The 14,672-nt window shown below is 34.9% G+C and overlaps 1 protein-coding gene across 6 annotated transcripts in view; it reads right to left on the bottom strand.

Moving 5' to 3' along the window:
- Positions 1-14,672, bottom strand: part of SENP6 (SUMO specific peptidase 6) — a 188,533-nt gene that overhangs the window by 3,058 nt on the left and 170,803 nt on the right. For all 6 annotated transcript variants that reach the window (XM_037843881.1, XM_037843880.1, XM_037843879.1 and 3 more), the window contains 3 exons: positions 13,874-14,304; positions 1,921-2,024; positions 668-756 (listed from right to left, as the gene is read on the bottom strand). In XM_037843881.1, the coding sequence (XP_037699809.1) occupies positions 668-756; positions 1,921-2,024; positions 13,874-14,304 (624 nt within the window). The remainder of the gene's footprint in view (positions 1-667; positions 757-1,920; positions 2,025-13,873; positions 14,305-14,672) is intronic.

The raw sequence follows: 14,672 nt of genomic DNA on the forward strand, positions 1-14,672 counted from the left end.
TAAGTGTGGAAGTCTAATGTAGTGCAAGAAATCCGGGAATGTTTGAAGACCTAGGTTCTTCCTGGCTAAAGTTTTATGGATTTGGGACGTATCTCTGAACTACTCTATACTAGGCAGCTATTTTTTTCCTTTGTAAATGAAATTTCCTTTTCAAAGACTTAAGGAAGTTCCAGCCTAGAATTAAGTAACATTTCATCATGAGTTTGGAACCTCTGGAGTAACCCAGAACAAACATGTACTTCTGAGACACAAAACAGACTCACTCTCTTTTGGGGCTTCCATCTGGAACATAACCTTTAGGACTGCTCTGAGTCATTCCACAAGCTTCACATAGTAGCTATGGAACTGGTCTAAATTCCAATTCCCATATTACTGATTTGAATGGCAGTTCTTAGTCCTTTTCTGCTTCAAAAAGGAAAAGTGGTTCATGATGGAAATTTGTGGGAAGGTGGGGGTTAAATGGAAGATGGAAATTTATATTACTACTGGCATTTTCACCTCCTTGATCCATGCACAGCACACCCCACTTTCCTCACTGAGTCTTAGGGCCTTTGCTATTTTTGCATAACCATTTATTTAAAAAAAAAAAAAAAAATCCAATTATATTTTATTCTAGGAAGTTACTTAAAAATTATATAGTTTACAAGAAACACAGTTAAATGCTTACTGTTTACAGATAGTAGGCTTTAAATGCCACTGCCCTAAATCTGAATTGCTGTTATCATCAGCAAGGAATCCATCATCACTGCTATCATCCTGTAGAAGAAAGCCCACTGTTAGTATTGAAAATATACAATCTAAATAATTAATAACCTATCAAAATGGCAATATCAAGGACAAAACTCTTCATAACAAACATGTAAACAAAGTTTCATAAGTGATAAGACACTAGAAAATTTGCTGTCATTCAGTTTCAGTTATCTAATGCCCTAACTCTGACATATATTAATGAAAAGAAACTACTAATCAGAGGTCAAAGAGAAATTGTTACATATATTTACTCAATCTAAAAAAAACCTTTAAATATATTATAACTGATTCTTCTGTCCTCAAATGCCAATGCTCTGATTTTACTTTTACAAAAATTTAGCCTTATGGCTAAGCCAACTGTTTTACAATACATGATACGTATTTATTATTCGTTTACATAAACAATTTATTCACAACAGAAATATTTAATATTGGAAACACTGCTTTCCTTAACAAAACCAAATATCTACATAATTTGAGAGAAGATAGTTTAAAGTTACCGTGTTTTATTCTGCAGATTCTCTTGAATGCAAAATAAAGCTTTCTTTCCTATTTGATCTTTTGAGAAAGCTTCTAACAACTTCATGGATGCAATAATCAATAGTAGGAATGATAGCAATGAAAACAATAACAAGCAAAAGAGCCTCCAAACTTCCAATGACATACTAGATTAGACCTATGTTAATTTTAGCTAAATAGCATTTATTCTTAGCATGATACATATATATTAATCTAGATGGAAGGAGGGAAGAAAAACAAAACACTGGAAAAGAGGAAAAAATAAAATTTTGCTGTGCTCTTGCTTCACGTAATCAAAAATTTAAATATTTGCCTCTTGAATGTTAGGCTAAAGGTTAAAAATGGTCCATAAATGCTTTGAAACAGGAAGAAAAGAAGGTGGCAGTGGTAGCTTGGTTGGGGTGGGACAATTAATTTTACATTAAAGCTCTCTGAAGAGGGCAATATTAGTTCAGTCCATAGTGACAAGAAACAAACAAAACAACACTAACATATTTATTCTAGCACCTTGTGAATTGAAAACAATTTCTATTTTGTGATGACACCCAAATGCAGAAGACATGATGAGTTTTTAAAGGCCAGCTCTATAAGACTCTACAAAAAACTTGATTAGCTAAGACATTAGAACTCTTTACTAGGCATTAGCTTTACCTGGTTGTCTTGATCTTCTGAGAAGTCAATGAGCTCATCTTCAGGCACTTTACTACCTTCAGCTGATTCATCACTATAGTTTAGTCTGATTTTGCTTAAGCCATCTGCATTAATAAGACACATTACATAATTAAAAAACCATGTATAACTAATAGGAAATGATATAGAAGTCAACTGTATTAATTAATTAATGACATAGTAATTATGAATACAAAATCTGCCTCAGTATATAATTTCACAGATATAAAGTAAATTATTTGTAACAAAAACCTGGATTGACATGCCAACTACAGAGTTGTTTCCACTATTCAGGCCCTAAAATTCATTAGTGAAAAACTAGATATCAATTATATAATTAAAATGATATGTATATATTTAAATACATATATGTATGGATATGAATGTATGTACATAAATTTTTGTGCTGGGTATGTCAGATAACTTTAATTAATAATGGAAACTACAATATTCTGAAAATAACCTAAATATCCAGGCAAATTGTAGAAAATAACATGAAATATTGTACAACTTTTAAATTAAAATTGTGAAATTATAAAATACAGGGTAAAAATATAAAAAATATTAAAATGAAGTAAAATTGGCTTGTTTTTGGACAAATAATAAGAAAAATACAAAAATGAAAACAATCATTTTTAGGATGGTAGTTGTCCTACAGAGCCCATCAAACTGTATGTTTTTCTTTCCTGTTTTTGTTATATTCATAAATTTTTCGATCAAATATAACAATGTTCTATTCCAATAATCTAAATCTTAAAAAAAACAGTTATTTTGATAAAAGAAGCTAAGCATACAAAATGCTTCAAAAAAAGGTCAGTTCAAAAGGATGAACTACATAACCATTATACAGCAAGGGACAAGATTTGTAGGAAAATAAGATTTACATGAAACAATGAAAAATGAGTCAAGGACTAAAATAGCAATACAGTTTATTACAGGGAATACCAATTCAAAGGTTTAAAAAGCATGAGTTTGGTCTAAATTATTAAAAGGGGGCTAATATAAACAAGATGGAACAGAAAATCAACAAAATAAAATGTGTTTCAGAAAGACTATACATAAAGCCTAAATGGGATTTGAAACATATTATTTAAAATAACTAATAAAGCACTATGATAAATCCTTTTGGTATGCAAAGAATAACCTCTTCAATTTACCTTTTGCAAAACCTGTATTTTATGTTTTGTGTTCGAAATTGAAACATCTAAATTTGAATAAAATTTGTTCAAATCTTCAGGCAATTCAGAATTAGTCAATTATAATCAGGTTATTCTATATGAAATCATTCCTATCTACAGAAGCTATGTGTCATTAAAGAAGACACAAATTAAAATTATATGTGCATTTTAAAAAAAGGAGAAAAATAATTTAAATAGTGCAATCATCCCCAATTATTTCACTAGATATAACAAATGCCCTGTCTTAAATTGAGAGGTAATAACTCCTCAATTAGTTTCAGTTCTTGAGAGCTTCTCATATACTAAGACTACCTCAAGAAAATTGAGTGTGATTCTTGAGTTTAAGCATACACATTTTTCATGTACCATCCATGCCAATTATTTTATATGATGCCCAACAAGTGACAGTGATACTACACATACTTTCCTACAGTTGACCTTAAAACCTAATCCCTGTGATAAGATGTAATTCCACTTATTTACTATAGCACGTTATGTGACATCAGTAGTCAATCTTTGTGACATGTTTGAGAGACAAAATTATGTTAAAACTAACATGCATCACTTAAAATTCTGTCAACTATGCCCACCAGACCATACAGAACTCAATTACTGAGATATCAATCAGATTACAAAAGCTTTTCTGATCCTAACTCTTAATATGTCATCACTGAATACAGGAGAGTGCTTAACCATATTCTTTTAGGTAGTAAAGACACCTCTAGAAAATACTGTTGTTTGATGCATTTTTGGTAACTGACACCTTAGAAACATTTGATGAAAGCTATGGAACTTGATTCTTGAAAAATGCACTCACTCAAGAACACCATTTTTCAGACAGTGGGTAACTATCAGCATTGGATTAAGACAAGCATTAAAAAGAATAGAAGTGTTAGTGAACCACAATCAATAAATAGTAATTTTTGTGAAACATTTGTTTTAGAGTCTTTGCCTTTAAGAAAAAAAGATATAGCTGATGTGGTCACATGCATATTAAAACAAATGCACTGTGTAAAATTAAAGAAAATGAGTGAATGGAATAAAAAGATATTAAAAAGGCAAGCTACATAAAATAGATTATTCTTTACTTGTGGTCTCTTAATTCACAGGAAAGGGCCTTGAGGGATCTCTGGGGTTTGTATATAGGAAACCCTAGGCTTTTTGTCCCATTCTTGTGCTTTGCTTTCAGTCATGCACTTTAACTCATTTCAATATGAATTCACTTTAAAAAAGGGTAAGACTTTGTTATAAAAGGAATGAAAAAGGGCACACACTGCCTTGAAGGCTTAAGGCTTCAGAGTGCCAAAAATGATAATCTCTAATATGGCTATTCACACTGACTCTTAATTTTTTTGTACTGAAAAATTACAGGCAAGTGACCAGTGGTTACCTAATTTGTCTTTCTTCAACCTATTTCTGCTTGATGAAATAGAGTGGAATACGAGCTAGAAAAGGAAGTATTTGCTTGGTTTATTTATTTATTCATTATGGTATATAACATATTTACATAGAAGTGATAACTTTGCAAATGCAATTTAATAAGTAGTTGGAGAGCAAACTTCCAAGAATGTTATGGGTTAAAGAACCATAGTTTCAGTTATTTCATTCATTATACATTTATTTCATTATTGTGTGTGTATATATATATATAACATACTAGATATGTGATAACTTTCAAATTACAATTTAACATACAGATTAAGAGCAAATTTCAAAGAATGTTATGGGTTACAATTCCACCATTTCAGTTCTTTTTTGCTAGCTATTCTAATATCCTAGGTAACTAAGAAAAAGAAAATTATATAGAGATTCAGTAATCATAATCCTATGTTGAATTCCCTGTCTGTTGCTGACCCTTCCTCTAGTTTAATCACTTCCCCATTCTTCACGGATGTCTAGGGAGTGACCACCGAATCTTCAGGGATGTCCAGACAGTGACCACCCTAACTTGTTCCTCTTGAAAAGGGGTGCCAACATTATGGGAAAAGGGGATACAACCGGTTGATATTCTTGAAGAGGCTGTTGCCTCTAGGTTTGGGACTTAGCTAGCATAGACGCTCTCTGGAGGATTTAAGTTTCTGAAGAATAATCTTAAAGAGTGAAACTTTTATAATCTCAGATAGGGACCCAGGTATCATTTAGGGTTTTCAGGACTACCGTTGACTTGGGCATATCATATTGTGGCCATTTGGAATATCTACCTGAAGCTTGCATAGAATTAACCTCCAGGACAGTCTCTCAACTTCATTTGAAATCTCCCAGCCACTGAAATCCCATTTTGTTGCCTTTCTTTTACCCCTTTTGGTCCAAAAGGCATTCCCAACCCCTTGACACCAGGGTTAAGCTCATTTCCAGAATTCATGTCCCACACTCCACACTGACAGGGAGACTCACTCACCTGGGGAAAGGGTGATGAATTTATTTGCAGAGTTGGGCATAGAAAGAGAAAGTCCACATACGAGCAACAGAAGAGGTTCTCTGGAGGGACTCCTAGGCACAATTATAGGTGGGCTTAGCCTCCCCTTTACAACCACATGTTTCAAAAGAGCAAGCCTCAAGATCGAGGACTTTTCTTACAAAATAGGGGGCTCCTAATTTCACACAGCATATGTTCTGTCCACAATATTCAATCAGTACCTCATATTATCACTTAGTTGTACAATCCTCATCACTCTCCATTTTAAACAATTCTCATGACTCACAACACTCCACAGCTCTGTACACCCCTTAATTATTTGTCCCTAGTATTTGTGTGGTACTAGTAAGGTATTTCTATTAACTATAGTCCCTAGTATGGAACAAGTAGATTTTTCTCATTTAACATTCTGTTGTCAACTCTCTGTACCAGTGTCATAACTTAGAAGTATGTCATGCAAGCACCTAACTATATTTGTAGTGCTGACCTTTGGGATAAATGCCTTTAAACAACCCCTTTCAATCTTGTTTGCCTTCAATGCAGCTCTGATACTTATATAATCCCATTAACAAATAATCATCATTCCTAGCCATTCCCATACCTTTAAATTCATACTCATTAACATATATGAACATAACAGATTATCATTCTGCCTTCACTAACTTTTGTCTATCTCTAGATCACCAATATTCCAATTATAAGACACTGATTTTACATGGTTCAGGGAGTTCACACTAGTGGTAACATACAAAATCTTTCCTTTTGTGTCTGACTTATTTCACTCAGCACTATATGTTCAAAGTTCATCCATGATGCCATATATTTCAGGACCTTGTTCCTTCTTAATGCTGCATAGTATTCATCGTATGTATATACCACATTTTGTTTATCCACTCGTCTGCTGAAGGACACTTGGACTGTTTCCATCTCTTGGCAATTGTGAACAATGTTGCTATGAACATCGGTGTACAAATGTCTGTTCATTTCACTGCTTTCAGATCTTCTGGTACATACCGAAAAATGGAATTACTGGATCACAGTGTAATTCAAATCTAGTTTTCTGAGGAACCACCAAACTGTCTTCCACAGTGGCTATACCATTATACATTCCCACCAGTAATGAATAAGAGTTCCAATTTCTCCACATCCTCTCCAGCATTCGCTGTCTCCTGTTTGTCTGATGGCAGCCATTCTTATTGGGGTGAGATGGTATCTCATTGTGGTTTTGATTTGTATTTCCTTAATAGCTAGTGAAGATGAACATTTTTTCATGTGTTTTTTAGCCATTTGTATTTTCTTTTCAGAAAAATGCCTTTTCGTATCTTTTGCCCATTTTATAATTGGGCAGTTTGTACTACTGTTGTTGAGTTGTATGATTTCTTTATTTTTGCAGGATATCAGTCTCTTACCAGATACATGGTTTCCAAACATTTTCTTCCATTGAGCTCGGTGCCTCTTCACCTTTTCGAAAAGTCTTTTCAGGCACAGAAGTTTTTGATTTTGAGGAGTTCCCATTTACTTATTTTTTCTTTTGTTGCTTGTGCTTTGGGTGTAAGGTTTAAAAAATTACCTCCTATTACTAGGTCTTGAAGAGGCTTCCTAATATATTATCTTCTAGGAGTTTTATTGTGCAGTCTCTTATATTGAGATCTTTGATTCACTTTCAGTTAATTTTTGTTAACTGAAGTGTGAGGTAGGGGTCCTCTTTCATTCTTTCGGATATGATAGCCAGTTCTCCCAGCCCTATTTGTTGAAGAGTCTGTTCTGTCCCAGTTCAGTGGCTTTGGGGGCCTTATCAAAAATCAGTTGACCACAGATCTGGGGGTCTATTTCCAAAGTCTCAATTTGATTCCATCGATCATTCTGTCTATCTTTGTGCCAATACCATGCTGTTTTCACCACTGTGGCTTTACAGTAGGCTTCAAACCCTGGGTGTGTAAGTCCTTGCACTTCGTTCTTTTTTAGAATATTTTCTTTTGGCGGGGGGTGGGGTGCAATTTGAGGCCCCTTTCCCTTCCAAATAAATTTGATAACTAGCTTTTCCAACTCTGCAAAGTAGGTTGTTGGAATTTTCATTGGAATTGTGTTGAATCTGTAGATCAGTTTGTGTAGAATTGACATCTTAATGACATTTAGCCTTCCTATCCATGAACATGGAATATCTTTCTACCTCTTTAGGTCCTCCTTCATTTCTTTTAGTAAGAATTTGTGATCCTCTGTGTAGAGGTCTTTTACATTCTTGGTTAAATTTATTCCTAAGTACTTGATTTTTTAAATTGCCATTGTGGATGAAAATTTTTTTATTGCTTCTACAGTCATTACTAGTAAACAGAAACAATATTGACTTATGGGCATTAATTTTGCATCCAGCCACTCTGCTGAATTTATTAGCTCAAATAGCTTTGTTGTTAATTTCTTAGGATTTTCCAAATTCATCTGCAAATAATGACAGTTCTACTTCTTCCTTTCCTATTTGGATACCTTTTATTCCTTTGTTTTGGTGAACTGCTCTGGCTAGAACTTCTAGCACAATGCTGAATTACTGTGGTGACCATGGGCATCTTTGAATCATTCCCAATCTTAGGAGGAAAGCTTTCAGTCTCTCACTACTGAATATTATGCTGGCTGTGAGTTTTTCATATATACCATTTATAGTACTGAGGAAGGGTCCTTCAATTCCTACCTTTTTAACTGTTTTTTCAATCAAAAAGGAAAGTTGAAATTTGTCAAATGCTTTTTCAGCATCTGTCGAGAGGATCATTTAAATTTTCCCTTTGATTTGTTAATGTGTTGTATTACACTGATTGATTTTCTTATGTTGAATCACCCTTGTATGCCAGGAATGAACCCCTCTTGGTTGTGGTGTATAATTTTTTTAATGTGCCTTTGTAGTCATTTTCCAAGTATTTTGCTGAGAATTTCAGCATCTATATTCATTAACGAGACTGGCCTATAGTTTTCCTTTTTGTAATATCTTTACCTGGTTTTTAAATTAGAGTTAATAGCTTCATAAAATGAGTTAGGTAGTGTTCCTTTCCTTCAGTTTTTTGAAACAGTTTGAGCAGGAATGGTGTCAATTCTTTTTGGTATGTTTGGTGAAACACCCCTTTGAAGCCATGTGGCTCTGGGCTTTTATTTGTAGGTAGATTTTTGATGACTGATTGTAACTCTTTGCCTGTGATTGGTTTGTTGAGGTCTTCTATTTCTTCCTGGATCAATCTAGGCTGTTCATGTGTTTCTAGGAAATTGTCCATTTCCTCTAAATTGTCTAGCTTGTTGGCATACAATTGCTCATAGTATCCGCTTATGATTTTTTTTTAATTTCTTTGGGATCCACAGTAAATTTCTGGCTCTCATTTCTGATTCTGTTTATTTGGGTCTTCTCTCTTTTTAAGTATGTCTGTCTAGCTAAAGGTCTGTTAAACTTGTCGAACATCTCAAAGAACCAACTTTGGGTTTTCTTTGTTCTTTTTTTTGGGGGGGGGGGTTCTCAAGGTCATTTATTTCTGCTTTGCTCTTTGTTATTTCTTTTCTTGTACTTGCTTTAGGGTTAATTTGCTGAGCATTCTCTAGTCTCTCCAATTGTTCAGTTAGATCTTTGCTTTTAGATTTCTTGCTTTTTGATGTTATATTTAGAGCTATAAATTCACCTCTCAGCACTGCCTTCGCTGCAACTCAGGTTTTGATATGTTGTATTCTCAATTTCATTTGTCTCTAGATATCTAACTATTTCTCTTGCAATTTCTTCTTTGACACGCTGGTTGTTAGGAGTGTGTTATTTAACGTCCATATATTTGTGAAAGATCTGGTTCTTTGGTGCTTGTTGATATCTAGTTGCATTCCATTATGTTCAGAGAATGTGCTTTGAATAATTTCAATCTTTTTAACTTTATTAAAACTTGTTTCGTGCCCCACTATATGATCTATACTGGAGAACGTTCCATGGGTGCTAGAGAAGCATGCATACCTGGTACTTTGGGATTAACAATCTAATATGTCTAAGTGTAATTCATTTACCATATTGTCTGTGTTCTAAATTTCCTTATTGGTACTCCGTCTAGTTGTTCTAGCTATAGAAAAGAGTGGAGTACTAAAGTCTCCCACTATTATTGTAGAAATGTCTACTGCTCCCTTTAGTTCGGCCAATGTTTGTCTCATGTACTTTGGAGCTCCTTGATTGAATGCATAAGCATTTATGACTGTTATTTCTTCTTGGTGAATTGTCCCTTTTATTAACATATAATGTCTGTTGTCTCTCATGACATCTTTGCATTAAAGTCTACTTGTCTGATATTAGTATAGCTACTCCAGCTTTTTTTGGTTGCAGCTTGCATGGAATATTTTTTCCCATCCTTTCAGTTTCAGTCTCTTTGTTTTGCAGGATCTAAGATGAGTCTCTTGAAAGTAGCATATCAATGGGTCAAACTTTTTAATCCATTCAAACAGTCAATATCTTTTAATTGGAGAGTTTAATCCACTCACAAAGTTATTATTGTAAAAGGAGTTTCTGAACCAGCCATCTCAAGCCTTGAGTTTCAGTGGTCAGATCTATTTTTTCCTTTTTTTTAAGTTACCCTTACTAATACTCTTCAATTCTGTGCCCTTCTCCAGACCTCTTTCTTTCTCTTTCTCTTTTTTTTCCCCAGCTGGTAGAGCTCCGTTTGCTATTTCTAGCAGGGCAAGTCTCTTGTTAACACACTCTCTTAGCATTTGTTTGTGAAAATTTTAACCTCTCCCTCAAATTTTGAGGGAAAGCTTTGCTGGATAAAGAAATATTGGCTGGCAATTTTTCTCTTTAAAAATCTTACATGTGTCACACCACTGCCTTCTTGCCTTCACGGTGCCTGCTGAGTAGTCCGTACTTAGTCTTATGTTGTTTCCCTTGTATGTGGTGCTTTCAGAAGTTTCTCCTTTTCAGCATTTGACGATCTGATTAGTATATGTCTTGAGTGGATTTATTTGGATTTATTCGAGTTGGAATTTATTAGGCATCTTTGATTTGCATATTTATGTGAAGTAGAAGGGTTGTGAAGCTTTCCCCAATTATGTCTTGAAACACTCTTCCTAACCCTCTTCTCTTCCCCTCCTTGGAAACCAATGATTCTTATATTTGAGCACTTCATGCTGTCCATCATTTCCATGAGATCCATTTCTATTTTATTTAATTTTTTTCACCATTTGTTCATTCTGTGTTCAAATTCGATTGCTATCCTCTAGTTCACTTATCCTATCTTCTGCTTCTTCAAATCTGCTGTTGTATGTCTGTAGTGTATTTTTAATCTGATCAACAGCATCTACTCCTGTAAGATCTGCTATTTTTTCATTTCCTCTTTCAAATTCTTCTTTATGCTCTTCTAGAGTTTTTGTTTTTTGTTTTTTTTTTTTTGGCTTTTACAATGGGGATTTTTTAGCTTACAAAAATCTACAGTTCTAAGATCACAAAAATGTCCAAATTAAGGCATCAAGAGGATGATACCTTCTCTGAAGAAAGGGTGACAACATCTGAGACATCTCTGTCTCATGGGAAGGTACATGGCTGGCATCTGCTCATCCTTCTCTCCTGGTTTCATTGCTTTCAGCTTCTGGCTTCAGTGGCTTCCTCTCTCAGCTTCTATGTGTCCTCTCTCAGCTTCTCCAGTGCTTTTCTGAGCTCTCTGGAGTTTTTCTGTCTTTTATACTCTCATAAAAGACTCCAGTAAATGGGCTGGATCACATTTCAGTTGAAATAACCTTGCCCAAAGTTTCCACTCACAATAGGTCTTCTTGATGTCCTTTTTTTATGTCTTTAGCCATCTCATTGAAGTTGTTTTGAAGATCTGTGGATACTTTAATTAATCTCTACAAATTTTGTGGTCTTCTGGGTCTTTAATTTGTTCATTTGGCTTTTTCATAACTTGTTTCTTCCGGTGCCTTATGATGTTGGCTTTGGGCACTTTCTTATCTTGGTAAGATGATTTTGGGAATAGCAGGATTACTTGAGCATTTATATATAATTTGGCAGAGCTAGCTTGCTGAAGTGCACTTTCCCTGTCATACCAGCAGATGGTGCTCCCGAGCCACCTCTTACTCTCAAGCCAGTGTTCCCCCAACTTCTCCTGTGAGCTGGGCAGGGTCCAAACTGGGTGGCAAGTCAATGAGTGCACCAGTTCTATGTGTACACTGGGGACTGCTTTCCCTGGGGGTGCGATGTGGGACCTGTGCAGTTTGGCAGGGAATTCACTCAAGAGCACCCTCTAGCTCAAACATTCCCTGCTCTCTTGTGCATCCACAACCCTCTGGGGTATGGGAGGGGCTTCTAGTGCTTATGTATGGCACCCTCTCCTATCCCTGCTTCTTGCCCGTGCACCCCTGGACTTCCATTGGGGGAGAGTAAATGCAGTCAATACTCATTTGCTACTTCCTGGGTTCCATCATGGCCATGTGGCTGTGGAAGATTATCTCCCCAGTTAATTGTTAAGCTGGGTGCACAGGACCAGAGAGCCACTGTTCACTCCCTTTACCGGCAGCTGTCTTGCAACTTCCAGCCCCAGCTGAACAAACTCACTCCATCCATCGAGGTGCAGACTCTCCACATTTCCATCCATGTCCCTGTCACGTAATACAGAAGTTCCTCTTTGACTGCTCATACCCTGAAATCACGGTCCCAGGTTTCCTGCCACCCATCTCTAGTTTCCTTCACAGAGGGAAAGCCTGCTCCACTTCACCCACTTTGCCATCTTCTCAGGTGTCCTTTACTTGGTTTTTGATACACGTTTTTGCTACATCTGCTAAATTTTCCCCTTCTGCTTCTTATCTTATACATCCTGAAGGGAACAAAGATCAGCACTCTAGGGCTGGTGTTAGCTTTATGCAGCTTAGTATGCCAAACAAACACAAACGTTCATACAAGAGTTCAACAGCACCTTTCTGACTTACTAAAGGAATTAAGACAGGGAGAAGTTCCAAAAGTATGTACAGCACAAACAATTTTTGACAGGCTCTTTCCGAATACACATAATTTCTTCTATGTCCTATACCAACATTTTCCTCCAAAGAAAATATATTACATCGATTCACAGTTTAATAAGTTACAATTTAAAAATGTTTACAGATTTGTCAAGATTCAGTTTGTAAAACTGCCTATTCTTCTAAGAAATAATCTACAGCCAACTTTAAACATTATAAATTGGAATGATCTTATAAAGTTTATTGAATGTCATAACTAAAATATACAAGCATCACTTAAAAGATTAATTCAGAAATGCAAAATTAAAAACTATATTCAGGACTTGCCCTAGACCTGTTTTCTAAACAGAAACTGGTAAAGTACAAGGAAACATATTCTTATCAATGATCTATTTTTTTCAAAAGCAGCATACAAGGCACCCCCTGGGCACAGTAAGGACTCAATGAAATCTTCTAAACATGGACAGATGTTATAATTAGGTGAACATGAGATGACACAATAAGCAATAACTATAGTATTCACCTAAAAACATTCAAATTAAAACACACACACACACACAAACCCACAAACCCCACAGTAACAAAAACCCCATCAGTCTAAAGAATACTCTTCAGCTGTTAGGCACTTTGCCAAACAGCTCAACATTCTACATAAACATTGTGTAAAAAGTAATGGTCAAAATAATCACCCAGTATAGTAAAAAACACAAATATTAAGGAATGATATATGTATGTTAAGACTCAGTAATAAAGAAGAGGCAATGAATAAAATCTGAAATATTTTAACCAAAAAAGCTAAAAAAAAAACAAAAATAAAATGAATAAGGAAAATCTATATATTAAGTATTCTGATTAATTAAGGTTTCAATTACACAGCATTTCATAAAATTAAACTTCATCCATGGTTGTAAATGTGACATAATCATTTGATTGTAATGGATCTCAATGTACCAATCTGTAAACTGAGAAGACTGACTTAATTTCCCTTACAAATCTAAGAATACAACTACTGTTAATGCTGAAAACAGGAAATTTCCTATTTAATAAAAATAAATCTCGGGTCCTGTACTGAAAAATGTAAACTCTTTACTGCAATTTAAAAACTGTACTCTACAGGGGAAAGGAGAGGGGACATGACTGCAAAGGGTTTTTCTTTTTTTTTGAGTCATGAAAAGATTCTAAGCCTTGATTGTGGTGATGATTAAATGACTAGTCAAATTTATCAAAGCATACTGAGCTTTACATCAAAAGGGGTAAATTTTATTGGATGGATATTATCCCTCAATGAACATGACCAAACAAACCCCACAAAGAACAGGCTTGAACCCTAATCCTGTTTATAAAAATTCAATTTATTCTGAATTCCTTCATCCTTTCAAAACATTTAGATACATACCTGTATGGTGCATAGAACTAAAATATTCATTCTGCAGTCCATTCTCACTTTTAGTCCTATCAACAACTTTCTGGCAAGCAGATTCTCCTTTATTTGATTCATCATTTTCACTTGCATTATGATTTATTTTTTTCAGAGTACATTTCACACTGCATATGTTTTTCCGATAATGAGGGTCACTTTCTTCTTGTCCAGCACTTGAATCCGTTACAGCTATGCAATGCTTTCTGTTTACCATCTTCTTAATTACAGGCTTGGGAGAAGGGTTTTGTGCACAACTGTCCATTTCGTTGACTGAAGCAGAAGAAACACAACTGTCCTCTACGGTTGAACATTTTTGTATGACTGTATGTTCATGATAATGAGGATTAGGCTCATACTTTGGTTTATCCAAACCAGGGAAACAAACAACAGCCAAAAACCAGTGCGCACTGTAAAAAACAAATGAAACTACTGAATATGTTAGGAAAGTTTGTTGTATTTGGCAATATATATCATTTGAAATGTTTTTGTCCAAAGCTTTTGTGAATTCAAGAATGCCCAACGTTTTCAATTCTCAATTAACTCAATTGTTTATATGATCACTGACTTATTAACAGAATACAATGTCTATACTTAAATGAATTTTTTTTTTTTTTTTTTTAGAATTACGTAACTTGTATTCACTTTTACAAACAGTCCTTTGAACCTTTTCTTGCTTAGGATGAGAAAAATGTATTACTTTTTCAGGCAACTTAATGAAATGTAAATCATATCACTTTCTAATGTATCATTCCCATCTGCCTTCCTTTTGCCTTCT

Source organism: Choloepus didactylus, chromosome 7, assembly GCF_015220235.1.
Source record: "Choloepus didactylus isolate mChoDid1 chromosome 7, mChoDid1.pri, whole genome shotgun sequence".
NCBI classification, from domain to species: domain Eukaryota; kingdom Metazoa; phylum Chordata; class Mammalia; order Pilosa; family Megalonychidae; genus Choloepus; species Choloepus didactylus.